The sequence below is a fragment of the Cinclus cinclus genome, chromosome 4, assembly GCF_963662255.1.
Source record: "Cinclus cinclus chromosome 4, bCinCin1.1, whole genome shotgun sequence".
Lineage (NCBI taxonomy): Eukaryota > Metazoa > Chordata > Aves > Passeriformes > Cinclidae > Cinclus > Cinclus cinclus.
In genome coordinates, this window is record NC_085049.1 from 57307079 (window position 1) to 57332001 (window position 24923).

The 24923-nt window shown below is 48.4% G+C and overlaps 2 protein-coding genes across 2 annotated transcripts; one reads left to right on the forward strand and one right to left on the reverse strand.

Annotated features, from left to right (window-relative positions):
- Nucleotides 1–1196: 1196 nt before the first annotated feature.
- KCTD17 (potassium channel tetramerization domain containing 17) lies at nt 1197–6735 on the forward strand. Its single transcript, XM_062492140.1, has 7 exons — nt 1197–1403; nt 2022–2130; nt 3851–3942; nt 4841–4936; nt 5311–5436; nt 6157–6235; nt 6479–6735. Exons 1-7 carry the CDS (start codon nt 1197–1199, stop codon nt 6733–6735), a joined length of 966 nt encoding a protein of 321 aa, XP_062348124.1.
- Nucleotides 6736–9782: 3047 nt separating this feature from the next.
- TMPRSS6 (transmembrane serine protease 6) lies at nt 9783–24811 on the reverse strand. The gene is made up of 17 exons (XM_062491309.1): nt 24664–24811; nt 24346–24488; nt 24099–24166; nt 22693–22877; nt 19936–19977; nt 18943–19147; nt 18477–18613; nt 18156–18268; nt 17571–17680; nt 16357–16502; nt 15351–15449; nt 13429–13542; nt 13031–13147; nt 12129–12297; nt 11458–11729; nt 10663–10799; nt 9783–9941 (listed from the first exon to the last, which is right to left on the reverse strand). The coding sequence occupies exons 1-17, from the start codon at nt 24809–24811 to the stop codon at nt 9783–9785; spliced, it is 2364 nt and encodes a 787-aa protein (XP_062347293.1).
- Nucleotides 24812–24923: the final 112 nt, after the last annotated feature.

Below are 24923 nucleotides of genomic sequence, written 5' to 3' on the forward strand. Positions count from 1 at the left end.
GAGCACAGCTGTGCTTAGGAGGGAGTGGGAAAAACAGAGCTGTTGGAGAGAGCTTGTTCAGCTTTTGTCCGTGCCAAGGAGTGTATTTGAACAGAGTCCCCTGGGGCATGAACTGCTGAGCACCAGGCTCAGCCTGGCAGGAGCAAGTGGCAGAGGCAGGACTAGGTTTCCATTGCACAGGATTGGCACATCAGCCTCGGCGGGTGATACGTGCCTGGGGCAGAGGTAAAACTCCACACAGAGCTGATTCTCCACACAGTCTGAGCTCTCCGTTGCCCAGACACAAACAGGGATGGCAGGAACCCAGGGGAAGGACGCGGGGGTGCCGGGGTTTGCTCTGGTAGAGCAGCGATGGGGGGGGGGGGGGGGGGGGGGGGTGTTTGCTGAGTCAGCAATTCTTGTGAGCTGGAAGAGAAATTATTCCTGCCCCCTGCCAGCACTTCATGCAGATCCAGACTATAGTTCCCAGGACTGTCCCTTCACGTGTTAGCAAGAAGGCAACAGTCCACATATTTTGCTGCAAGAAGGTATGGCAACTGATGTGACACTGAGCAGTGAATCTGGGCTAATGGATGTCCTGAGGAGAATGCTGTGAAATACAGCGCTCAGGGGCTTAATCTGCCGACTGCCAGGGAGCAGGCTGTGCTTCCTGTCTCCGATAAAGTTTACAGACAAGAACCAGGGCTGGAAGCAGGCAGAGTACCAGCCGCAGGGCTGGGATCATGTGGTGCAGTGCCCTTCGTTACAGCATCCTCACTGCAGGAACAGCGGGCTGGGAAAACTACAGTTCCCATCACCCTTTTGTGCACGTCCCTGCGAAACTACAGTTCCCAGAACCTTTTAATGAGCCAGACAGGATGTCTATGGAAATAAATGCCGACGATTTTTGCATAACACCCTGCACCTCCGGAGTGCTGACTGGCCCATGGTCTGTGTAAACAGGAACAGGGGAAAAACCAGGGAGTGTCAGCGCTGTGGAGCTGTGGCTTTGCCCATCCCAATAGCCGCAGCGATATCCTCCAGTACCGAGCAACCTTCCTCCTCTCAGGACTCCCTTGGTAGTCACGGGGAAGATCCTGCGCCCAGGAAACACGGCTGCTGCGGAGGGAAAGGCAGATAAACTACAGATCCCGGCATTCTCCGACAGGCAGCACCTGCGGCAATCCCCGCACGCCGTGGGGGAGGTGGGGGTGAGGATGAGGATGGAGGGCAGGGAGGAGATGCAGGGCGCCGTGGGGCTACGCTGCACCTGGGACATCCCGCCACCCGCTGGCACCCAGGCCAAGTGGGTGAGGCTCAATGTGGGGGGCACCGTCTTCCTCACCACCAGACAGACCCTGTGTCGGGAGCAGAAATCTTTCCTGTGTCGCTTGTGCCAGGGCGAGGAGCTGCAGTCGGACCGGGTAAGGCAGCTGGGATGCCTCCCACACCTTGCCCCACCGAGCATGGGGAGGGGTGGAGGGATGCAGGGATAGAGCCAGACCCCGGCAGCTGCAGGAACAACTGAATGCAAAATGCCTGTTCTTTTCCACCCCTCTCCCGGGAAGGATTTCCCCATACCAGATTCCACCTTGTTGTAGCCTGGCACCTGCCTTACCGAGCTGGGAAGAGAGCCCATCTCCCCTCTGCTCCTGCTCTCCTTCCTCTTTGTCACCCCACATCCCGGGTCAACTTCCTAGCTGTGTCTGCCTCACTCAGCCTTGTTCCTGTAAGGGGATCTCTGTTCTCTCACACCAGGCCTGGATGCACAGCTGCACAAAGAGACTGAGGCCTCTTTTATGGGCCTTTTCAGCTGGATTGATTCATGCTGAGGTCGGCCTGCTGAGCAGACCAATAAAGGAGTTAAAATCCAAACTGGACTGACTTGGCTAGGGACTCTCAGGACCCATGGTTTCCAAAGAATCTTAGAAATAGTGGGCATTTTTGCTAAGGTTTATATTTTCTTGTATTCTAGGGCATTTGAGGGCTGGTTACGAGTTTTCCTTGGTCATTTTCTCCTTGTAATCTATCTCTGTTGCTAGGATGAAACTGGTGCATACCTAATAGATCGGGACCCCACTTACTTTGGACCGATTCTAAATTTCCTCCGTCATGGAAAGCTGGTCCTGGATAAAGATATGGCTGAAGAGGGTGAGTTGTGGAGCTCAGAAAAATCCACTTACCACAGTCAGGAAAAAAAGGACTTGTGGTTAACCTTGTTGTCTCTTGTTCTCCTTTTGGATGTTGATGTGGGGGGATTTCAGAGAGTTATCCCTGCAAAGCAGGACAATGTCTCCTTTACTAAAGGGCTTTGGAGTGGGTGAGGAAGGTGTCCTTGCAGGTGTTGTGGCATCACAACTGTCCAGCAGAGATGTCACCAAGACAGAAGTAGGCAAGATCTCAGAGCCTCAATAAGCCATTTTTTACTTGTTCCTGATCTACTTATAACCAGGCTCTGTGACTGAGCTTTCTATTAATGTCAGTTTCTAATTAGGAATGAAAGCCCAGCAGAACAAACAAAACCGAGCTCATCTCTTCTACTGACTGTAATAAACACCATCATTAATCAGTGATATGCACTGTATGCTGCTTGTGCTCTCATGGGCTGTGGACTGCAGAAATTCCAGTGGAGCAAGTCAGACAAACCAATCCCTCGTTTGAGGTTGACAGTGAGTCCAATAGGACGACTTGGTGACATCACAGTGTTACCAGCCAGCAGTCCACAGTGCCTTGTTATTTTTTTGATGCTAGGGTCTAATAAGGAGCCAATTCCAAATACAGGCTCTGTTGTCCAGCCCTTGCCAAGCACGGTTTCTGCATGGTCATTAGTCTTCTTGCCTTTCTTACACATTTTTACATAAAGCAAGGAAAGTTTTCTTCAGAATAGTCTTATCAGTTATAATTCCAAAAATGTACCCAACGAATGGTACAGGATTGTAATAAGCACAATTTTGAGGTGTTTACTACATGACATTTCTTGTAATCCTGAGATCAAACAGAGTTCATCATCAGGTTTTAATATCAAATATGAAGCATAATCAGGAATCCAGTTCATTTGCATTGACTCTCTTTATTCCTGCTGCAAACATTCAGGCTGGTGTAAAACTAACCCATTAGACAATTCACTGCTGAATGAGAGACACAGAAGAGGTCTTAGTGTGTCAGGTAGTGAAGGATCAGTCTCCCCACCTATATTTTATTTGTACTGCTCTGGGGACATGGGAATGCTGGCTTCCAGCCACTGACCCTCTGGGAACCACCTCCCTTTTCCTGAAGGCCTGTTAGCAAACAGGTGAATCTCAGGAGAGGTGATGGATGGAGACACCATAGAGAAAAAACAAAAACATTTCTCTTTACCTGTTTTGAGTTGAAGCACAGGGAAGAGAGCCAAAGATCATATAAAATCATATGGGCCTGCAACTCCAAGTGGCCCTGGAGGTAAGTTAGGCTTTTCTAGCTCTTTTGGTGGCTTGTCAGAACTGCAAGTTGTGGTTCTTTGCCTTAATAAGAGAGTCTGAGCATGGTGATAACAAATAGTCATTGAGAGAGACTGGAGCATACAGCTGTTCTCCTTGGCCAGCTGTCTGGGAAAGGTATTAGCAGTCCTCTCAGCACAAGTCTTCACTGGCAGTGCCTGTTTCTGTAGTAGCAGGCAACATAAGGAAGTTGGGGTGAGCATTAGAAACAAGATACAGAGAGCCAAGTTCCAATTCTCTGCACTAAGAGTTTCAAGCCTGGTAAAAAGTAAGGCAGTAATAGAATTTCTCCCTATGGACCTTGTGAAGCTCAGAATGGATCTTTTTCAAGTCAAAAAATAAAGATGGGGCTGATAACTTTCTGTCTCTCTGGTCCTTCTGTCTGTCTTTTTCAGGGATCCTTGAAGAAGCTGAGTTCTATAACATTGGTCCTTTGATCCGAATAATCAAGGATCGAATGGAGGAGAAGGACTACACAGTAACACAGGTATGGCAAGATAGAGAGGGGTGGGGAAAGAAGGGGGTGCAAAAAGGGAGAGAGATGAGTCTAGAGTGGGAAAAGACTTGAAAGAAGCAGCAAGAAATGAAAAGAAGCAACTAATTAAAGATTATGTGCTAATCCCTGTGCAGCAAAATCTTGCAGGGGACAAGCTACCACCAATTGAGTTACAATAAACAAGTTTCAGGCTTGCTTTGCATCCCAGAAGTAATGTTGGATGTAGCCCCTGAAACTAAGTGAGCTATTCTAGCTTTTCGAAGAAGGCAGCTGCTTGCTGTGGGATACGGAGGAATATTTGTGAGGAGAGCAAAGGTGTCACAGAGAGGAGGACTGGTGTGGGGTGTCCTGGGAATGTAATCACAATGAAGAGCATGGTAATACCTGTAGAGAAACCTGGAGGAAACAGGTGAAGAGATGACTGTGAATGAGTTAAATGCAGACAAGGAATTAATCCTGTGGCACAATCACACCCTGTCTTGGCCAGCAACCTTTGAACATCTTTCTTAGAGGGAGGATTGTCTCCTCTCTCACTTTTCATCTTGTCTGCCTCAGGTTGTAAGCCTCTAGCAGCACAGTCAGCATTTATTACATTTGCAAAAATGATTTTGTAATGGCAAGTACAAACTCCCCATCAAAAGAGGGCAGTTTCTTCTGGGGACAATGCAGGAAGCACTCAGCTCAGTCACTGCTCTCCAGAAGAGATTCTGTTCTTGCCTCCAGTGACAGCCCAAGAGAAAGCTGGATTGTAGTTTCCACTCCCATTTCACCTGGGACATGGGGAAGAGGACAAGTCTGGCAAGGAAGGGTATTACCACTTCATTCTGCAGGAGGAGAAGAGCTTTTAACATGTGACTGTTGTCAGTGTGCCCTGCAATTTTGCTCTCAGGTGCCTCCTAAGCATGTCTACCGTGTGCTGCAGTGTCAGGAAGAGGAGCTCACTCAGATGGTTTCCACTATGTCAGATGGATGGCGATTTGAACAGGTATGGATAAGGCAGAGCAGTGGGGAAAGGAGTTGTCTTTTGGGGAAAAGGTCGTGGATACCTCACAGTTGCCAGGCAAGGCTCCTTCCCACGCTGAGAATACTGAGTAAGTCATTGATTGAGCCATCATGCTGGCTCTTTCTTGCCCCTTTTCTAGAGGTTTAGAGGATACTGCGTGAGGCCAGTCTGTTTCGCATCCTGGCTAATTTCTCTCCTGGTTCTCTGTGTTGTCCCCTCATTTTAGTTATGAGGCCTTTCCACTGGGATTACAGATTGGACTCAGTGCTACATGGTGGGCTTTCTGCCTTGCTCCCCATGTGGAATTGGTGTTTTCAGGAATATGTGCTTGTGATTCTTGCTCTCATCTTTTCTAGCTTGTGAACATTGGCTCATCCTATAATTACGGGAACGAGGATCAGACAGAATTCCTGTGCGTGGTATCCAAGGAGTTGTACAACTCTCCTAATGGCCTGAGCTCTGAGCCCAGCCACAAAGCCAAGGTGAGATTAACTTTGCTATGGCCCTGCTCCCTTTGCCTATGAGATCCTTTGCTCTTCACTCCTTCTCTCTTTTGTCTCTCCCTTGTGACAGTGGGGCACCTCAGTGGTGAAATACAGGGGCCTGTCCTGGTGTTCAGCACCGTGGCATTACACCTATTGTCCAAAAGGAGGAGTGTGTGTGTTGGAGGGGTGGTGTGTGGCTGTGTGTGGCAAATGGCTTTAGCAAGTCACCCTGGCACCTCTCATGCTACTCTAACATTCTCCTCATGCCTCCTCATGCCCATTCTGTGTGTGTCACTGCCTATAGGGCTTTATTTCCCTGAAGGTTTTGCAGCATTCTCTTTCCTTTTTCTGAGTCTCAGCCGGAGGGGCAGATATCTCCTGCTCCCCCTTTTGAGGGAAGGACAGAAACCTGTGGCAGTGCATGACGTCTTGTAGACACACAGGATGCAGGAAGGAACACTAGCAACTGATGGCAGTTGTTGGACAGTGGGGTCACAGCACTTGTAAGTGGGTTAGATACCCTGATGTGATACTATAGAGGAAAACAAGCCTCTCTGTTCCCTGACCTAGAATTGTCTTGGCCATGGGGATAGGTCCCTTTTTATTCCAGTGTTATGACAATTGCTTTGTTCCATTGTGTGTCAGAAAGAACTGCCATGGCTCATCTTGCAAGTATCTCCACTCTTTCTTCCTTTTGTCCCACATGCTGGGCCACAGAACACAGAGGAGGACCTGGAGGAGGAAGAGCAGGAGGTGGAGGAGGAGGCAGAGGCAGAAGCAGAAGCAGAGGAGAAAGGTGCAGCAAATCCCTGAGGAAAATGATAAAAATAATCCCCCAGGCATAGACTCGTCCACCTTTCTGGTGAGAGCTCACAGCTAGCAGCAGGGAAGGACTAGAACAGGTGTGGGGTGTGGGGGCTATCCTCTCCAGGAGTTGGAGTCTCTCTGGAGATAAAGCTGATGGGGAGAGCTGTTACCATGGCTGCTGCTTTTTATTTTAAACTGTTTGGTTTATCTACGGTTTTATTTTTATTTGCAGACTGTCCATCTATTCGGGATTGTGCTAAACTCTCTTCCTGCGGACCCTCCCTCCTGCTCCCTTCCGTGTCCATCCCAGCACTGTCATCTACCTCCCACATTGCCCCACTTGCCAGCCTGCAGCATCTTTCCCTCTGCTCTCTTTGTCCCCCAGGGCTCAGAGTGGTCTCTGCCCAGGGCCCTGTCTCTCTCTGCTCCTCACTTTTCCTCCTCTGCAGGTATGTTACCTGTCTGCACTCCCAGCTCCTGCCAGCCTGAGCTCTGCATGAGTGACTCACTTCCCTCTTGTGGGTATGGCCCTGGTTTGTAGAGCTTGGGGAGGGTAAGGAGGGAGGTGTGAGGTTGACTCATCCCTAAGGTGGCTTTACATATTCTCATCCTATGCGTGCCTTTACCTGCCAAGCAGATCCTATGGCTGTGGACCAGAGGCTCTGGCAGCAGAAAGGAGAGAGCAGCTGGGAGAGGGGTGGAAATGAATGCGAAGGAGGCAGGGGTGGTTCAGAGGAGGGGTGGAATTTTGCCACGTGTCTGCGTGACACGCATGCCAGATCACTTATCCAGACTGCTCGTCCGCAGATCCTTTGCCTGCCAGCCCGGGCAGTTTGCAGAAGGCAGCCTGTTTTTTTTCCTTCCCTGCTCTCACTTCTCTGGCCTTTTCCCCCACTAGCTGTGCCAGGGTGAGAGCACAGTGGGAAAGGTGGCCAAGGCAGAGCAGAAGCAGCTGGTCCCCACTGCAGATGTTCTCACAGCTGTGTGCAAAATGAACCTCTCTGCTCTGCCTCCTGCTTAGGAAGGCAGGCTGGCTGATGTGCGTGGGGCTGGGTATGGAAAGTGTTAGAAAGAGAATTCCTCTCCACACTGCAAAACTGAGGCTCTTGTTAAACTGGAGATGTTCAGTATCTATCTCCACCAGTCCTGATGGAGGGCACTTGTTAGCTGGCTGGCATTTCTCTCTCCCTCTGTTTGAAAGCCTCCTTGTCTATCGCTGTGGGACCTGAGTGTTATCTTAAGACTCAGTGTATGTTAATCACATGGAATTTTTCTTCTTTCTATTCTGTTTTCCCACCCTCATTTCTCTTCTTTTTCTTCCGTTTCCTCTGTCATTTCCCTTTTTCTGTTTCTCACTCTCCCCTCCATGCTCAATTTGTTTTTGTCCCTACCACTGATTATGTTTCTCTTTCTCTCTCCTTCTCTAGCTGTTACAAGCCAGGGATCTGAGGATGTGATCTGAACACTCCACTCCAGCCTTTTCATTTCTTGTTTATATCTTTATTTTTGTACTGCGGTGTACGGCAGCCCCTTGTCCCACAGTGACACCCCCAGTCCCCTTCACATGCAGACATTTTTTTTTTACAAACTCACTTCGGAGGCCTGAGCTTCCAGCCCTGGAGGAGGGTAGATGCTCCAAGGAGCCCGTGAGCCACTGTAGGAGCAGGAGCCTACGGCCCCCTCCTATGCCTGGCAATGTGGCTTTCCGTAATGTCACAGTGGCCCCTGGTGGGGACATCAGCGATCAGCCACTGCAGCCTGCGGTCCCTTCCTGAGCACCCTGGATGCAAATGGGGACCGAGGTGGTGGCAGCTGTGGAAGGACCAGCCCTTGCCCTTTCACTGTTGCAGGCAACTGGTGTGGGCTTGTGGCCTGGGGACAAATGCAGAGCCACTGTCCTTTTCTGGGCCACCCGTATCACTCAGAGGTGTCCCTGTGCCGAGTATCACAGTCCTTGGTGCCTCCCTCTCTGTCCCCCAAAGCAGCTCTGTGCCAGCAGTGTGAGAAGGAGAATGGCGTGCTGCCTGGGTACCAGGAACCTGCTGGTACCTGCTGTTGTGTCAGGCAGCACTGAGAAGATCCCAGTTTGGGGAGCGGGGTGTTTGCTTCACTGATGTCTGAAGAATCCTGAATAAAATCCACAGTCTCTTCCTCCTTGCCGCCTCTCATTTCAAGTGGCAAAAATTCATTCCTGCTGTAAGGGGGTGGGAGTTGCAGAAAAGGAGTTTGGATTCATCACCTGGAGCCACCAGAAGCTGCTTGTGCTGTGCCTGTCTTCTGGGGGCTGGAGGTTCTTCCCACTGTGTCTGTGCTGCATCCCCACTGCAGGTAGCTGGGCTACAGAGCAGGTTTGCTTATTGGTATCTGCACCTCTAAATCATAGCAATAAGTGACAACCACCTGTCTAGTGACTGTATCGACCCCAGGGACATCTGGGTTTTGGTGGCAGGCAGGGGTGTGGAAACTTTAGCCAGTTGCCAGTGCCAGGAATGGAGCTTGGTCAAAAACATACAAACCTCAAGACAATTTTTAGCAGAGTGAGGCAAACTAGAGCCAAAAAAGTCCTCAAATTAATTTTATTTCTAATTCCAGAGAGTGGCCAATTATGTGTACACACACACACACACACACACACACACACACACACACACACACACACACACACACGTGTGCCTTTTGTTAAAAAAAACAAACCCCCAGCAAGTTGCAGTTTAAGCCCTGTGCCCTGAAGCCTTCTCCTTCACCTCCTGGATTACTTGAGATAGGAGATGGAAGAGATTGAGGTGCCCTGATGTTTAAAGCATTTAGAAGGGCTGAGGGAAGGGGATGGGATCCTGCTCCAGCATTTTTACTGGGGAAGTGCAGCAGTGGAGGCTGGGTGCTGCTCCAGCGGGAGCCAGGACACGTGCTTGGGGATGCGATGCTGGACTCATGCCTGGGAGTCAGTGAGATGTGAAGAGTTGCCTGGCTGAGCTGAACAGCACGCTGAACAGCACACGCCAGCTAAGAAAAGAAGCAATTAGGGAGATGGAAGAGGAGGAGTGATGGGAGGGGAAGGGGGATGAAGGATAAGCAGCAGGAAGGAAGAGGGAGGCAGATTGATTTCACAGTTACTGGAATCTCTAACTACATCAGTCACATTTTCTTTCAGCAAATGTTCCAGCATAAGACTGGCTGAATCACATGGTTCATGGAAAGTTCAACTCCCCTTATTCCTCTTCTCAGAAACCATCAGCTTGGGACCATTGCTGTGTGTCATGTCATTGCCCCCAATTCCCCCACCTGCTTCCCTTCTCCCTGCTTTTGGATAGATAGCCTAAAACCCCCTTGGGATGCTCCCTGAGAAACACTAATTGGAAAGAGGGTTCGCCTGCTTTTCTCTACAATCCCTGCAGTAGCATTTTTTTACCCTGTTCAGAAGAGCATCCTGGGTCTGACAGCATCCCACTCTTTCTCTGGGAGGCAAGTGAGCAAGATCAGGAATGAGTGCCATGTGAGTGTAGGTGTGATGGGGAGAAGACAGAGATGCACTTCTCTCAGCTCATGGTTTGGTTCATCCAGCCCAGCACTTGAGTGATCCTGGTGTATACTCCATAGTGATTTGCACGTGCACATCCCATTCCCCAGCTGACCAAACCAGCCAAAAACCATCTGCCACTGGGTTCTTTGCAGGCCAGTGGACCTCCAGAATCACCCTAGAAAAAAGAAAAGTAAAATGAAGTGATGGTGGTCCACTACCTTCTGCTGCTGCTTGATTATGTTGTCTTTGAGCCCCTCTGTATACAGATTCCTGTGTCCCATCATGTCATACCTGGGACATCTGCAACATTCCTTGTACCTTAGGCAGATGTTAAAAACAGTCTCCAGTACAAACACCTGACTCAGTTATTCCTTCATCATGCAAATTCCTCCCCCTCAGCCAGGTCCCAAAAAGCTGCTTGCTCTACTAATTCCTCCTGGTCCATATGGCATTTCCAAATATGTGGCAAGCAAGGAAGCTTGTTGGAATTTAACTGGATTCCGTGAGGGATGGCAGAGAGGAATTCCTTGAGATTGATAGGAATGAAGTAACAGAGAGGTTACTGTGTATGACAGGTGCTAAAGAGGCTGAGGGTGTAAGAGACTGATGTAGTCACCTGACTTGAAGGTGGGAGGTAGAGAGTAGAGAATGGGCTGAAATGAGAAAAGCATGATTTAACTGTATTTGGATCCTGTCTAAGGCAAGGATACTGGGAAGAAATGATCACGAGAGCTGTTGTTGGCCACTTAGATCAGAAGAAGTGTTGGGAAAGTGACCTTGTATGGACTTTCCCCCTCATTTCAGGCTGTGGATTGCATTTCTGAGACATATATGCACACATATGGGACACATCCCACCTCTGGTATTCAACCCTGATCCCACAACTCTTCTATCACCTGGCAGGCATCCTTCTTGCCCTGGTAGTACCCAGCACACAGCATCCTGGGAGTAATCATATAGTGATAAGCCTCACTGCAGATGTTCTGCTGGATGAGCTGCACATCCACCTTCTGCAGAACATTGCTGATGTGCCCTGAAAAGTAGAACACCAAAAGTAACACAGCTGAGCTATGGTGGAACTTCCCCTAGCCCATGCTTACCTCATTGCATTCTGAAACCTGCCATTGAAATTTCCGTTCTGCTCTCCACTGGCATCACAATCTATGAATTTTAGCAGGGCACTTTTACTGCATGGAAGGCATAAAATTCCCCTTCATTCCTTTCCCTACAGGGATATGTTGTGGGCATTTCAGCTTCTGGGACAAGGAGTATTCTACTTTGGGGAAACCTCTGCATTTTCAGAGTCTTGCGTTTGTTTCTCACTGAAATGGATTTTAAACTCTTCTGTCTAAGTGTTGTGTACAGTCTCCTGAGTGCTTCTAATTAGGAAGCAGCTGGAAAAAGTCTGTGAGTGGGTGAAGAAACTAAGCTGACCTGGAGGGCTATTCTAACCTTTGGATGAAGAAACATACACTGTCCCAATACTGATTATCAGATTGCCACACCTGCCCCTCCACATGAGGTTTCAGGGCACTCAACAGGTAACTTTGGTCAACCTATTGCCCAAAATCAGGAGTGAAAGAGGCATAATGTTTTGGGATGAACAGAAGCTGTTCTGCCTATGACACATCTGAACCTATGTTTCTGCCTCAGCACTGTTGCAGTAGGCCACCAAGAGACCTTGAACCTACCGCCTTCCTTGAGGGCTCCCCAGCCAGTGATCCAGCAATGAAGGCCAGGCTCAAAGATGTGGGAAGGAGCAGGCAAGCAGATGGGCTGGATTAAGGGCGAGATGATCACAGGATGATCCAGCTGGAGCAGGGCAACATCATAATCATGGCTGTCCTCCTCGTAATAAGGGTGGAGGAAGAGATGGATAACCTTGAAGGACACCTCTGTATGGCCAGTAGCATTTTGCAAGTATTTGCCCAAGTAAACGGTCCAGATGGAGGGGGAGGCCAGCCTGTAGGATGCAGCAGAGGAGCATGGGATCCAAAGAGCACACTTTGCAGGTAATGCTATCCCCATCCTAGCACATGCTGACATCTCCACCATTGTGACAGTGTGGGGACAGAGCCAAAACAAAGGTGGAGCTGTGCAGCATCTTCCACTATCATTGTCCTCTCAAAGCTGCTCTGCGAATCTCAGCATTGCCCCTTTTCCCCTGCACACACCCCCAGATACTACTGCATGAATCCATTCCCCTTTCTTCAGTTCCAAGCCACGGAGGGGCATAACTGAGGGACCAGAGGAGGGGTGCAGCTGCCCCATGACATTTTCATAAGTCAGAAGAACCTCCAACCATGCATGATATGGGAAGCAATGCAAATCTTTCTATCCAGCACATCCCCTCTCTGTTTACCTCTCATCGTGGAAGCAGTGAGCAGCTGAGACCACCCAGCGGTCAGCAATGAGTGTTCCCCCACAAATGTGGCGGCCCCGAACTTGCAGGCTGGCCTGCCATGGCCATTCCCCTTCCACAGAATTCATACCACCCACAATCCTGTTGAGAGGGGCTTGCATCCCACAGTCTGAGGAGGAGACACAGCAGGTACTTCAGGGAAGGAAGGGAACATGATAAACTGCATCTGCCCTTCCTTTCTCACTTAGTTGACTGAAGAGTTTGACCTCTAATTGCTTGTCTTACCCAGCTAGCACATGCTTTATGTACTGCCCAGGACAGGTCTAGTGAGCACTCTCTCCCAGCATTCCCCACCTCCAGCTGCAGCCTGGGCATGCCTTTGGGGCAGCATGCTGACTGTGCTGACTGCTGTGCTGTCAGGAAACCCTCCTGGTCCATTCCCTTTCACTGCCTACTGAGGCTCCAGAAATAAACAAGTAGGGAAATCAGAATATAAACTCTCTCCCTGTCAGTGGCCATGCAGACATGGGTGATTTTCCTAGCTGCAGCTTTGTACCATGGCATAGAAGCCGACACAGTGGTCACACAGGCAGCCTATGGGTTGAACTTGGTCTGTGAGACATTTCTGTCTGGCTTGATTCCTCTGGCTGAGGGAGGCAGGGAGCAACTGTCCAAAGAGCAAGTGCCTGCTCACACTTAGCATGGAGTCGGCTCGTTGCTGCTGTCCTGTTGTTGCTGCTGTCCCTGCCACTGCAGGGACAATGTGGGACTGAGGTGGGGACAAGGTGGTGGAACAAGGGAGGGTGGGTACTTCTTCTGGGTGGTGGGGGAAAACGGGGCATCTTGCAGCTACATGTCATCCTGAACCTGCCTGGCTGACTTGTGGCTGATCATTTCCTCACCACAGTGATTCTCATCAGACAAGTCCTTGCAGTCTGCAGTGGTGTCACACAGGGGGTTGGGTTTCTTCACACAGGTCCCATCTTCACAGCGGTAGGTGAAGGGACCGCAGGGGACTCCTGCAAAAAGGAAGGGAAGCCAAGGCTGAGAGAGGGCAGCTACTTGTAGATGCAGCCTGAAGTCCTTCAAATGAGGAGAAAGGGCAGCAGGGAGCTTGGGGGAACTCCATAAATGATGACAGGGAATTTCCTGAACAAACAGCTCACAAACATTGCGAGGAGGCTGGGTGAGTTAACTCCCAGATGGTGCCCTTATGTCGCATGTGGGAAGTAATCTACAGGCAGCCTTGGTTTGAACACAGGGGTTGGCATTTGTCATCCCAACACTGTCCTCTCCCTACCTCCACTGCAGTGCTCCTCATCACTCCCGTTGACACAGTCCAGCTGCTGGTTGCAGACCCTGCTGAACTCGATGCAAGTGCTGTCCTCATGGCACTGGAACTTCGCAGGGCACACTGCACAGGAGGGAAGCACTTGGGAATCAGGCATACAAGACAAGGTATGAGGTCAGGATTGTAAGACCTGTACTCTGTACAGCCTCTTCCCCTGCTTCATAAGCTGTTCTTAAGACCAGCTCTTGTATAGTGCAGCTGTGCAACTTTTGTCTGATCTGCATTGTATGTGTGCCTGCACCCTGTCTTATACTTTGCTGTTGCTGACTTAACTTTTCTTGTCTTGGCCTCAGACCTGCCTCAGTACTATGTACTTGCCTTGAGGTCCATGGACTCCTCAGTTACCACCACCAGTCCTGGTCTGCTTGCTTTGTTAGGGGTTTGTGGGACTGCATCCTGTCTGGTGAGCTCACTGTTCCTCCTGCCTGTCTGTCAACCCCAGCTCATGGGTCACTGTTTCATACAGACCAGCACTTTCCCTTGCAGCTGAGTCCTGAACAACAAAGGATTCTGCAATGTCCAAGAGTTCTGGTGGACACTGGAGATGGGTCTAAGCTGCCTGCCTACCACAGAGTTTGACTTCTGTTCAGATATTTCCATAGCAGGAACTTATTCTATTTGTGTGTACCCTTTTCTTACTGCAGTGACAATAATTTCTTCATTAATAGTATGAAGCTTCCACATGACTAAAGGCATGTGAAGGTCTGAGGCAGCTTGAACTTTGATTTTAAAGACAGGGATTTTTCCATACCAACATGGAGTGAATAATTAGAGATGCACTAGTGGCAAGAGTATAAGAAAGGAAGGAAATAATAATGTTTCTATTTTATTTTTCAAATATAAAGCAATGTTGGAAAACGCTGAGAAAGTGTGGGGTTTCTGTCAGTCTTGCTCTGTGTCAGCCTGTGGAGCTGAATGACATAATATCCCTGGGGCCAAAGAGATACTGGGATTCAAGAAAGGATTAGATATTCATAAGGATGCAAATGTATCCATGTCTACAGGAGGGAAGCATGCAAACCCTGATGCCAGATAGCTGGATGATGGGACAGAGCACATTGTCAGCAACACTGCAGACAATTCAAATCCCAAGTTCAGCAATCTTATGTGAGCTCCCACATTTCTAGCACTGAATTAAAACTTCCTTAGAAAGATTTCTCCTTCCTTTGATTTTAGACTTTTCCTACACTTTCATCTGAATCTTTCAAAACTGGCCACTCTCTCCAGTGGTTCAGGGCCCTTTATCTGTGAACAAAACTTCTGTAGGAAACAAGTAATGAAAAGTTAGTGGTGGCAGCAATATGATGAGCCCCCATCACAACAGACATGAGAGAATAGATGAATTAGGTGTCATGTCTAAGCCTGAACTGCTGTTCCTATGAGAATGGGGCTCTGCAGGACTTCTGAGATGCTAAGGGTGGAGCCTGCATCAGCACCAACTACTTTTGGCATGAGGAACCAATTGAGGCTGGTCAAGGACTTTGATGCTCCCAAACTGTGGCTAAATACATGAATGAGGATCTGTCCAGATGAAGTGTCACAAATGGCCTGGGGGAAAAGAAGAGACAGCTTGGGTAGAGGGCTTCTTTAAGGCTGCCTGGAACTCTTGGTGCTCTTGGCTGCTAGAGGATCCTCCTGGGAAGGCTGTGCTGCCATAGGAGCCAGAAGCATTACAGTTCTTTCCAGAGCAGGCTGAAGCCATACAGCAGTGGGATGAGACTTTTAAGGGTGCAGAGATGTAAGCTCCTGAAGTTGAGGTACAAGGCTGTGCCTTGGCCAATCAAATCCTCTCTATCCCTCCCTACCTTCAGAGGAGCAAGGGCCTGTGTCTTGCTGAGACCAGGGACCAGCAGGGAGAAGAAATCACTTACCACAGTTTCTCTCATCCAGCCCATTGGGGCAGTCGTTGATCCCATCACAGGCTGGGACACACAAACCGTTCACCAAACACAGAAACTCCCCAGGACAGGCTGTGAAATCAAAAGAGAATAATTAGTCTCCAGTGACTGGAAACCTCCTGGCAGCAAAGCACGGTGCCTTGAAACAGTGGAACTGCACCCCCTCCTGATCACAAGAGTGCTGGCAGCACTCACTACACTCCCCAAAATCTGCCACGTCATCTGCTCTTAACAGGGGCATATGGAGCCAGGCTATGCACCAGGAGAAAGAGAGCTTTCCCTGTTTTGCATTGTACCAATGGGCAATATCCAGGACAACCACCTGTCTGGCACGCCATACATTGGGATCACTGCTGTTTCATGTCTCCTGAGTGCCATGGGAAAGCTGAAACAGGCTCTTTGGAGCTGTTATCAAAAATTACGTGAAGAGGTTGTTGTTAGACACGTTGACAGGTGCACATATTCAGGGACTGGTGTGCATTACTGGCACCCTTTAGGAGGGAGATGGTGAAACCTTGGAAAGACAGACTGTGGGTGGCATTTGCATATGTGTGTATTTGTGTGTGGTTTTATTTACGTCTTGTTTGCACGGATTCCAAGGTGAGCAGGAAACAACTTTCTCTAAGAGATCTTGTAATCAAAACAAATGTTGCTTCAAGCAGAGGTGCTTTCTCATTGAATTCCCAAGGTTAGTCTGTGATGTTGACATGAGGGTAAGATTTTAGGCAATTTTGTAACCTTGGGTTTTGTTGCGTGGTTGCTCTGGGCACAAGAGGCAGGACCACATGTGCAGAAGCAGCTTTGCACGTAATTGCCTCTTCTCGTGGGGGGATCACTGGTGCATCACTGATTTCTGAGCATCTTCCTAAAGGGTGAGGGCATCTCAGGCTCCTGGGCTGTTCCTTGCATTTCTCCCAGCACAAGCCAAGAGCAGAGGGGCTGCTGATCCCGCCAGGAGCGGGGAAGAACCTAAGCTTACGGTCAGACTGCTTGTACAGGCTGTAAGCTGCCTGTACACCAGGGCCAGTTAAGGAGATCTGTGAGGTGAAGGTGATGGTGATGTCAGCAGAAGATGTGACTGGGATCCTCTCAGCGTAGGCTTGCAGGGTCCGCAGGCCACACAACCTGAGGGGCAAACACAGGCGAGGTGGGTTGGGCAGGGAGGCAGGAGACAAAACAGGAAAAGGGGTTGGGGTGGGGTAGGAAGGGGGGTCACATAGACTGGGTGCTGTGGGTGAACCAGGAATACAAAATGCCTTCAGTATATGCATGGGATACAGAGTCCAGAGGGACCCTCCTATCTCTGGACATTTTCTGCTTTCTGGCAAGCACTGAGATCAGGCATGCAAAGCGGTTCAGTTCTTATAGTGTAAGAAGATTCTCCCTCATCATCTTCCCAAAGAAGCCATGCTGTAGAAACTGTGGCACTGACTGTTTAAGAGAGGAAGGCAGGGAGAGGAAAAGTGGAAATCCTAAGCCAGGGTAACATAACTTCTGGATCAGATCCTTCACAGGAAGACAAGCTACCTCCACAGGAACCATGGAGAAGGCACTAATGAGGTGGGTCGGGGGAGGTTTTGGAGGGAAAAAGGTAAATTAGCAATAAGTGAGAGGAAAACCAAAAGCTGTAGGTCCATCTATCTCAGAGCCTGCTTTGAGGAGATGGGAGCACAACAGGTCTCCATCCTTTGCACCTGGGAAGTGGTTAGCAATGTCCCCAGCTACATACAGATGCTAATTGTGGGAAGTTCTGCAGGGCAAGTGGCTGAAGTCAAAGGAGGATATGGAGCTAAGGGTAAGATCTGTATGGAGGTGGATGCAAGGCAATGGCACACACAGATAATATTGCAGAGGTGGTGACAGGCAGATTTGCAAACACAGGAGACGTGGGAGGACACCAAGGTTACACACACAGGGGAAAACTAAGAAGCCTGATGCAAACAGCAAGACAGAGAAAGCAGGTTGGTAGCTCAAAGCAAATCTGTGAGAAATGTGTTCACTAGGAAGGGAGAGGATGAGACGAGCAGAAAAAGCAGGAGGCACCAGCACAAAGAGTGGTCACTGAATATAGCTCAGTGTATGGCTCCTTCCTCAAATATGGTGGCTGAAGTGAGCAGGGAACCTGCAGAGGTTTAATCCCAGTTTTATCCCAGGTGGGAAGTGAGAGACAGAAACCAGGACCCCACCACACACCTTCTGTTCTGAATTATCCACTGGCCTTGAGTACAGGGCAGGTCGTGCTTCTGTCTGCTGAGTGCGTAGGCGTCGAACCAGAGAGTGACCCCATAGTCAAGGGATGGGACCTGCAGACAAGGGGGTGCAGAGCAGAGGGCAGATGGCTCCTAGGAGTGTTACAGCACACTCCATAAGTCAGAAACGAGCAGAGAAAATGTAAAGGCCAGACGTGTCCGGCCACATTGCAGGTCAGAAAGAAGCACCCTCTAAACTAGAGCCATGCCACAGCCCAGGGTGGCTCTGCTGATGGTGTCAAAGCCTAGCAATTCTTATCAATTCCTATAAATCTGGTTCTGTATTGAAGAACTCTTCTGGAGATCAGATTTCAGATTCCTCCTTGGCTATGGCATCTCTGTGCCAGTATGCAATGTTAGACTTATTCCCCTTCAGAAACAAACCTTATGTGGAGGCTGGGCAGCTGTCACCCTCTTCTTGCTTCTCAGGTTGTTCTGACTACGAGCCCTGGCTGTACCCCCTGCAATGTGCAGAGTGCTGCCCAGGTTTTGAGGACAGGATGGATGCTCTGTGGGAGCTAGCTCTTACCATCATGTGCCAGGTACACTGCGTGTTGGGCGAGTAGTAGCTGGGGTAGTGTGGGGTGCCAATCTTCCCCTGCAGCTCCAGGCTCTCCCGCAGAGTTATGTTCACTTCACAAGCTGTAAATATAGACATTCAAAGCCCTACCCTCTGTCAGCTCAGCCTCAGCCTGTTGAGGCCATGTAACCTGCATTTTACTGAGCACCCTTGCAATCCAGAATGAGTTCTGTCCCTAACAGGGATGCAGGACCTCAAGGGCTGTGATGTTGTAGGAGAAAATCCGTCTTCTCCCTGTGACTATAGCCAATCTTCTCCAACCTTCCTCACCTTCGAGGGGCACTGCTTGTGCTGAGAGGATGAAGGGGTCGTAGTAGCTGTACATGGCTTTCTTCCACACAATGGACATGACAGGGCCAGATGAAAGGATTTCCACTATGGGCTCCTGCCGGCTGCAGCCGTAGATCCTCAGGGGAAAGAGATAAAAGGATGGGCATGAAGCAAGCAATAAATAAATGAAAGAGAAGAATGAGAGAGACAATGGGTATCTGTGTGGTCCACACACAGCAGTTGTAAGGCACTAACTGAACCAAACAAAGGGCCAAGAGACACAGCTCCTGCAGCACGGGGGTGCAAGACATATGCCACATCAGTGACTCCAGCTGATCGGCACCAGGCAGGTTGCACATCAAGGACAACCTCCTCTGATGTCATCGGACACCTTCCCCTCCTGTGGTGTGTCATACCATCCTGCCTGTATTCCCCACCATGCTCTCCTTGCTCAGGAGCTACCTACGAGGTGATGAGGTGTTTCTCCAGGGGCCCTGCTGCATCGTACATTGCCAGGCGGTCCCTGCAGTCAGGCAGAGTCCACTCCAGGCGCAGCTTGATCATGTAGCCCTTGAGGCCATGGAGGTGCCAAAGACAGCTGGAGGCCAGGTAGTCAGGGCCCTCCAGCCTTAGGATGTCATCCTCCTGGACGTAGTTGTACCTGTAGCAACCTGAAATAGATGTGGTTGTAAGAGAAATTAATATATGGGATTGTCACTTGGTGCATCAGTGTAAGCCCTTTTTTAGGGTAAGGCTGACTCATCCCAATGATCCTGGTTTACTTTCACATATGTTGTGGTGGCACTGATCCTTTTCTACCATTGCCCCAGTTTCTGTAAGCAGGACACCACAGTTATCTTCCACTGGCTTTATTTACTTTTTCACCTCTTTCTCCTCTCAACCCCATATTCTTCCTGGTTTTAGACCTCTCTCATCTGAATTCCAGGTTTCAGAAGACTTTCACACTAGAATTTTTGAGTAAATGTCAGCTTAAAGGTGAGCTTCTAATAGCATATCTAATGCAAGATGCCAGACTGAGAACTTACAACACTGCCTGAAATTACTAAAAACATCTTCAAACATTGCCAACAGACTCCTAAATGAGGCACATCCAGTGCAGAGCCACGAAGAAACCTCCACCCTACTCAGCAGCACTGCATGGGGCCTGGAGTCAGCTCTGTGGTACCAGTACACCCAGCTTTTTCACAGTTCTCATTAGTTCCAGGACAAGTCTGAGGTGGCTGCATTGCCCCTAGCAGCTGGCATCTCTGCCCAGAGCCATCCAGTAGCTAGCAGTCATGTAGTTTGGATCTGGCCAAGCAGCAGCACTGGTGCTCCCTGGTTCCTACTTTCCCCTTCCCAAGATTTACAGCTCCAGGAGGCCAACAAGCTTTCTGTCCCCTGTGAAAATCCCTCCCATAAAGTCATGAACTCAAAAGGAAATGAGAAAGTAGCCTACCCAGAGTGGATTTCAGCACTACTATGTCTTTCACGCTGGATTCTGTTAGAAAGAAAATATATAAAGAAAGATGAACAAAAATACAAACTAGATAAAAAAAGATAATCTGATAACCTAGCAAGATAGGTGAGGACTCCTTTCCTTCCTTATGTAACTAGCTCACAACTTCAGCATGGGGCGTCCTCCAGGTACCTCTCTGTCTGCTCTCAGGGACCTGTTTCAGTCATGCCTTCCCCAGTCCATCTCTCTGGGAAATTTCTCTGCCCCTGACCCAAACCCAACAGCCCTAATTCTTGCTTTCTACCCCACTAGGGACTTCTCTCCTTTTTTTTCTTGCCCGTTTTGGCGCGCTGTTCCAGGACCTCTTCCCCTTCCCAGGAGGGCTGGACATTGCTTCAAGCAGTCATCCCCCTCCTCTGCCAGCCACATTACAGGGCACAGTCCCACTTCCCAGAGCCTTCATCATCTGCTGTCCCACTTTAAAGAATGCCCAATCAAAAATATGGGAATCTCTGTGAGTGGAGAAAGAGTTCTCTTTTGCTGACCACTGTGCAATGAGCTACTCAACATCCTTATAAAGTCCACCTTTGGAGAAGGGAGTTGTAGAGAATGTGACCAGCAGGAGCTACAGATCTGTGTAAAACAGTCACAGAGAGCTGGGCTTTTCTCCAGCTTCCCAGCTGAACTGGAATCAGCCAGAGATCAGGTGCTACCGGGAATAATTGCCAAAAAAAAAAAAAAGAAAAAAAAAAGAAGGAAAAAAGGCACTGTGAGGTCAGCTGGGTGTGAGGGTTGTTGTTGGGGGTTTGCCTAGGTCAGGGTCAGGGCTCTGATCTTCTGTAGTTTCTAAGCAAATCTGTGGGGAGAGATGAGTGTTTTTGTTATAGCAAAAACTGTTGTTGTGGAAAATAGGATCCTGCAGGCATAAGGCGGGCTCCTAGCTGAGCTCCTGTGCTGTAGGGAATAGTCTGTGCAGAGCTGGTAGTAAGTTCTCTTTTATCTGAATGTAATAAAACTGAGTTCCTGCAGGGAACAAGAAGTCCTGAAAGACTTTTGGGGAAGGGGGAAGCTAGTGTACTGGGATGAATGTGGCTGCTAGTAAAAATAAAGCACTGGAGAGGTTGGAGAGGTTCCTGTACTAGTTTGGAGCTACTGCTGGTTTGCAGCTCTGTGTCTCAAGGCAGAGTGAAGGTTTAGAGCTGAGCAGGCTGGTGAGAGTCTGTCAGAAAGCAATGAATGTTAATGACCTGCTATTAGCTGGCTGTTTGTACATTCTAACTGCACAGGGCAAAAGAATCCAGAGGTTAAGTCACTGGCTGGGGGTTACCCTAGCTAGGCAGTATAAGAAATTTCTGGCTTTTGTCTTGGTTATCAGACTGTACTTCTGACTGGAGAGGGAAAGGAGTAGGGAAAGCAGAAGGAGCTGGATAAACTACAACTGGTGTGTTAGGTCCAAAATAGAAAGAAGTGTAGTCTGATGAAACAGATGCAAAGCAAATAAGAGGGAACTGAGAACAGCTAAAATTATGGCACCATCATTTTTTATTTGTTTATGGGTTGCATTATGAAGTGAGCAAATAAAAGGAAAATGCTAGATGGGCTGACTTGGAAGGATTTGGCATATTTCCTTGTGATGTCTTTGTTAAGGAAGTTAATTTAAATTGGCTGAGCATAGGATCTGTTATGCTGGAAACAAACCATAAGTAGAACTAAGGAACTACTAGTAACTGTGGGAGGAGATGTCTTGATGAGATGCTAATGCAGCTTCTGACTAAGACCTTAAAACGATGGTCTGGGTGAGGGAGTGAAAATCATTTAGAGGAAATCAAATTTTCTTTACAGGCACCAAAAATGAGCCACAAAACAATTGGGATGTGGGGGTAAAAGTTAAAGAAAGTATGGGTAGGATAGAATAAAAGAAACTTCATCCTAGAATAATACAAGATAATATGCATAAGGAAAAAAAAACTTGGAGATTTAACCTGTCATGGGAAGAAGAAACTTGGAAATAGGAATCCCAAGAGGAGAGAAGAAACATGATGTATTTTAAAACCTGTGAGATTTGGGACCCTGTAAGAGGGATCAGACTAGGTTGACAAGTTAAGCCTCATTATAAAGATCAAATATAAATTCCATTGGACTTGTATGCATTGACTACATCCCTACATTGAACACATCTCTAGTTCCTTACCTAACACCTACTCTGGAGCAGTTTTGCATGGGTGGCTTTTTAAACAGGCTGTGACCTTCACTGTGAGCAACAATAAATAATCCTTAAAATCACCGAAGTGACAACGATGCTTTGTCTCAGAGGAAGACTTAGTGGTGACTCAGATATGTTGCTTTTGTTGTCTCTATCAAATAGTCTGGAATAATCTCCCAAAGGAAAGTAGGAAATCTAAGTGCTTGGTATTTTCAAGATGAGTTGATCGAAGTAATGACCTGTCTAAGATCTTGCTCTACAGAAGCCAAAGCTGATGGGTGAAAAAAGAATCACCTATCTGGTTGTGGTCAGGCATATCTCCAATTATTTTAATGCTTCAAAGGAAGAATTTTTTTTTTTTCATAATCGAATTTCAGTTCTTCTTTATCAGGAAAAAAAATGTGCATAACTGTATCTCCTGATCCTTACTATTTTCCTCATCCTTTTCAGGTTTCCTCTGTCTCCTTCAATAGACTCCTGGCCTTTTGTCCTAACCTTCTACATTGTGGAGCATTTCTGATCACTCAGGCTGCAGCTGAGCAGCTGGTACTCACCCAGGAGAACCAGAGAATCTGGGTTGACCCTGTACTCTGTCTGGTAGGACAGGCTGCCCGAGCTGTTGAAACTGGTGGAGAGTTCTTGGTGAAGCACTGTGTTTACCCTCTCATCAGACACCTCCTTCTGCTGACTCTCAGGGATTTGAAGGGTGAACCAGAAGAAGAAGGTCAGAGCTCCCTCCCTAACAGAGAAATAGCATGTAAAATATTCTTGCTCTTCATCACCAGAATTACTGGAGAAAAAAACCCTGGAGAATTACACCCCACCCCCCCCCCCCCCCCCCACTATTTTTTCCACACATCAGATGTATCTGTGTAGATTTTCCAGCTCTGCCGCTGTGACCCAGAGGAACCTCTCTGAGTGGGGCAGGAGAGCTGCAATATCCATGGTGTGAGTCAGTGCTCTGTGGGAAGCAGCCTTTCCATGCCATCTGGCTTTAGTGAAGACCATATGAGCTCAAATTAATGTGATAATTAATCAAGACTAGTCTAATGAGTAGTCTCATTTCAGGTAGAAATGACTTTTGAGTACTACTGACCAGGGGTTGAAAAGAGAAACTCAAGACTTCACTGTCTCATCTCCCAGTGGTGACAAATGGATGATTTATGACCAAGTACCTTACCACAACCCATTAATGCTGGGCAGGCTAAAGGTGCAGGAGACAGTGCCTGTGAAAGTTCTGTTCAACCAGCTGGCAGAGAAAATTGGCTGGGGGAGGGCGAGGAGATGTTGAAACACATCTTTTTTCAGTAAAAGGCTAGAGGAAGATGAGCAAGTGAAACTTTTCTTTCCCCAGTTGAAAACAGAATTGCATCGAAGTTGGAATGCTCCGTAGGTGAAGGACAAATTTAGGGGTATGGTTTTCCATAGGAAAAGAATCAGAAGCAAATGACCATCAGTATGGAAATTATTTCTCCTCTCCTCTTTTACTTTTATGACCTGCAAAACTGTAGTCCCACATCTGTCCCATTCCACTGTTATCCTGTTCCCAGGTGGTCCAGGCTTCTTGGCAGGAATAACTTTTCCATGGTGCATTCTGGCCTCTCCCTTCTGGTGCCTAGAGTCAGGCCATAAAATAGCTTTCTTGAATTAGAAAAATTAATTTCCAGCTGCTTAGTTTCTACTGACAATGCCAAGACAGTTTTTTGTTTTTAAAGCTCTTCCCAATGATTTTTTTTTTTTTTACTCTCTTGAACTTTTGCCTCTCTGAAAAATTTCATAGTTTTGGCATTTCATCATGACCTGAGATGAACAGGAACTCTGTTCCAGTTCTGTTAGGCTGGAACCATTCTGAATCTCAACTGTCCTGAAGTTTGTCATGAGCATATTTCAGGGAAACCAGAGTACAATTTACTGTGAGCTTTACACAGGAATAGGCAAATATGCTGCTGGTGCTACTCACCCAAAGGCATACACCGTGCTGGAGTTGTAGTACCGACCCAGCTCTGTGGCATGAATCAGCTCCTTCAGCTGCAATGAGAACATTGTCTGATAACTACAGTGCAATGTTACAGGGGCTGATCCCATCTTTCATCCCTCTTGCTGTTCACCCCCACCAAACCTGCCCTTGGATGGGAGTGCCTGACCCCTTCCTCATTCTACTCACTGAGCAGCCTCAGGGCTGTCTCTGTTCATGGAGCTGCCCTCACCATGTTCTGGAGCTTTGCTGACTCCACCCAGAAGGCTCTGGACTCTACGTGCCCAAGGTCTGGGGAGTACCGGCGGTTGAGGACCTGGAGGCTGCCACAGTAAAACTGCAGGATGGATGGCTCCAGGTGCCATGGTCTGTAGTCTGCCGAGAGAAGACACCACTGGGTTACCTTAGTGATGAGTAGGGAAGAGGGGGTTACCCCTGTGTATGACTGTCTAAAGACCACCCAGAGTCACTAATGTGCTTTGGGCAGGGCAATGCTTTGACTACCCCCCTCCACCTCCTGCTGGGGGAAAAAAAACATGTGAATTTTTACCTAGGAAATACCAGGTTGCTGCAGCAGCTCCAGCCAGCACAAGAAAGGCAATCCCAAGGGGCACATAGCGGAGGCAGCGACGTGAGTTAGTTTCTGATTTGTCATTTGAGAGGGAGCTGGAGTCTTCCTCCTGTTCCTCGGCCTCCATCAGGTGTGTCTGGTGACACAGCATGCCAGGATCAGGCTGGTTTTTCTTTTTCCCTTTACACCCCCTCTGAAGGTGTTATGCCAAATCTGTCCTCCTCTCCCAAGATGTACGG

Coding starts and splice junctions, on each gene's coding strand:
- KCTD17 (XM_062492140.1), top strand. CDS start 1,197: ATGAGGATGGAGGGCAGGGAGGAGATGCAGGGCGCCGTGGGGCTACGC. Junction 2,131..3,850: donor TAAAGATATGGCTGAAGAGG/GTGAGTTGTGGA, acceptor TGTCTTTTTCAG/GGATCCTTGAAGAAGCTGAG. Junction 3,943..4,840: donor AGGACTACACAGTAACACAG/GTATGGCAAGAT, acceptor TTTTGCTCTCAG/GTGCCTCCTAAGCATGTCTA.
- TMPRSS6 (XM_062491309.1), bottom strand. CDS start 24,811: ATGGAGGCCGAGGAACAGGAGGAAGACTCCAGCTCCCTCTCAAATGAC. Junction 24,167..24,345: donor CAGCAAAGCTCCAGAACATG/GTGAGGGCAGCT, acceptor TTCTCATTGCAG/CTGAAGGAGCTGATTCATGC. Junction 11,730..12,128: donor CACTGCTTCCACGATGAGAG/GTAAACAGAGAG, acceptor TGCATCCTACAG/GCTGGCCTCCCCCTCCATCT.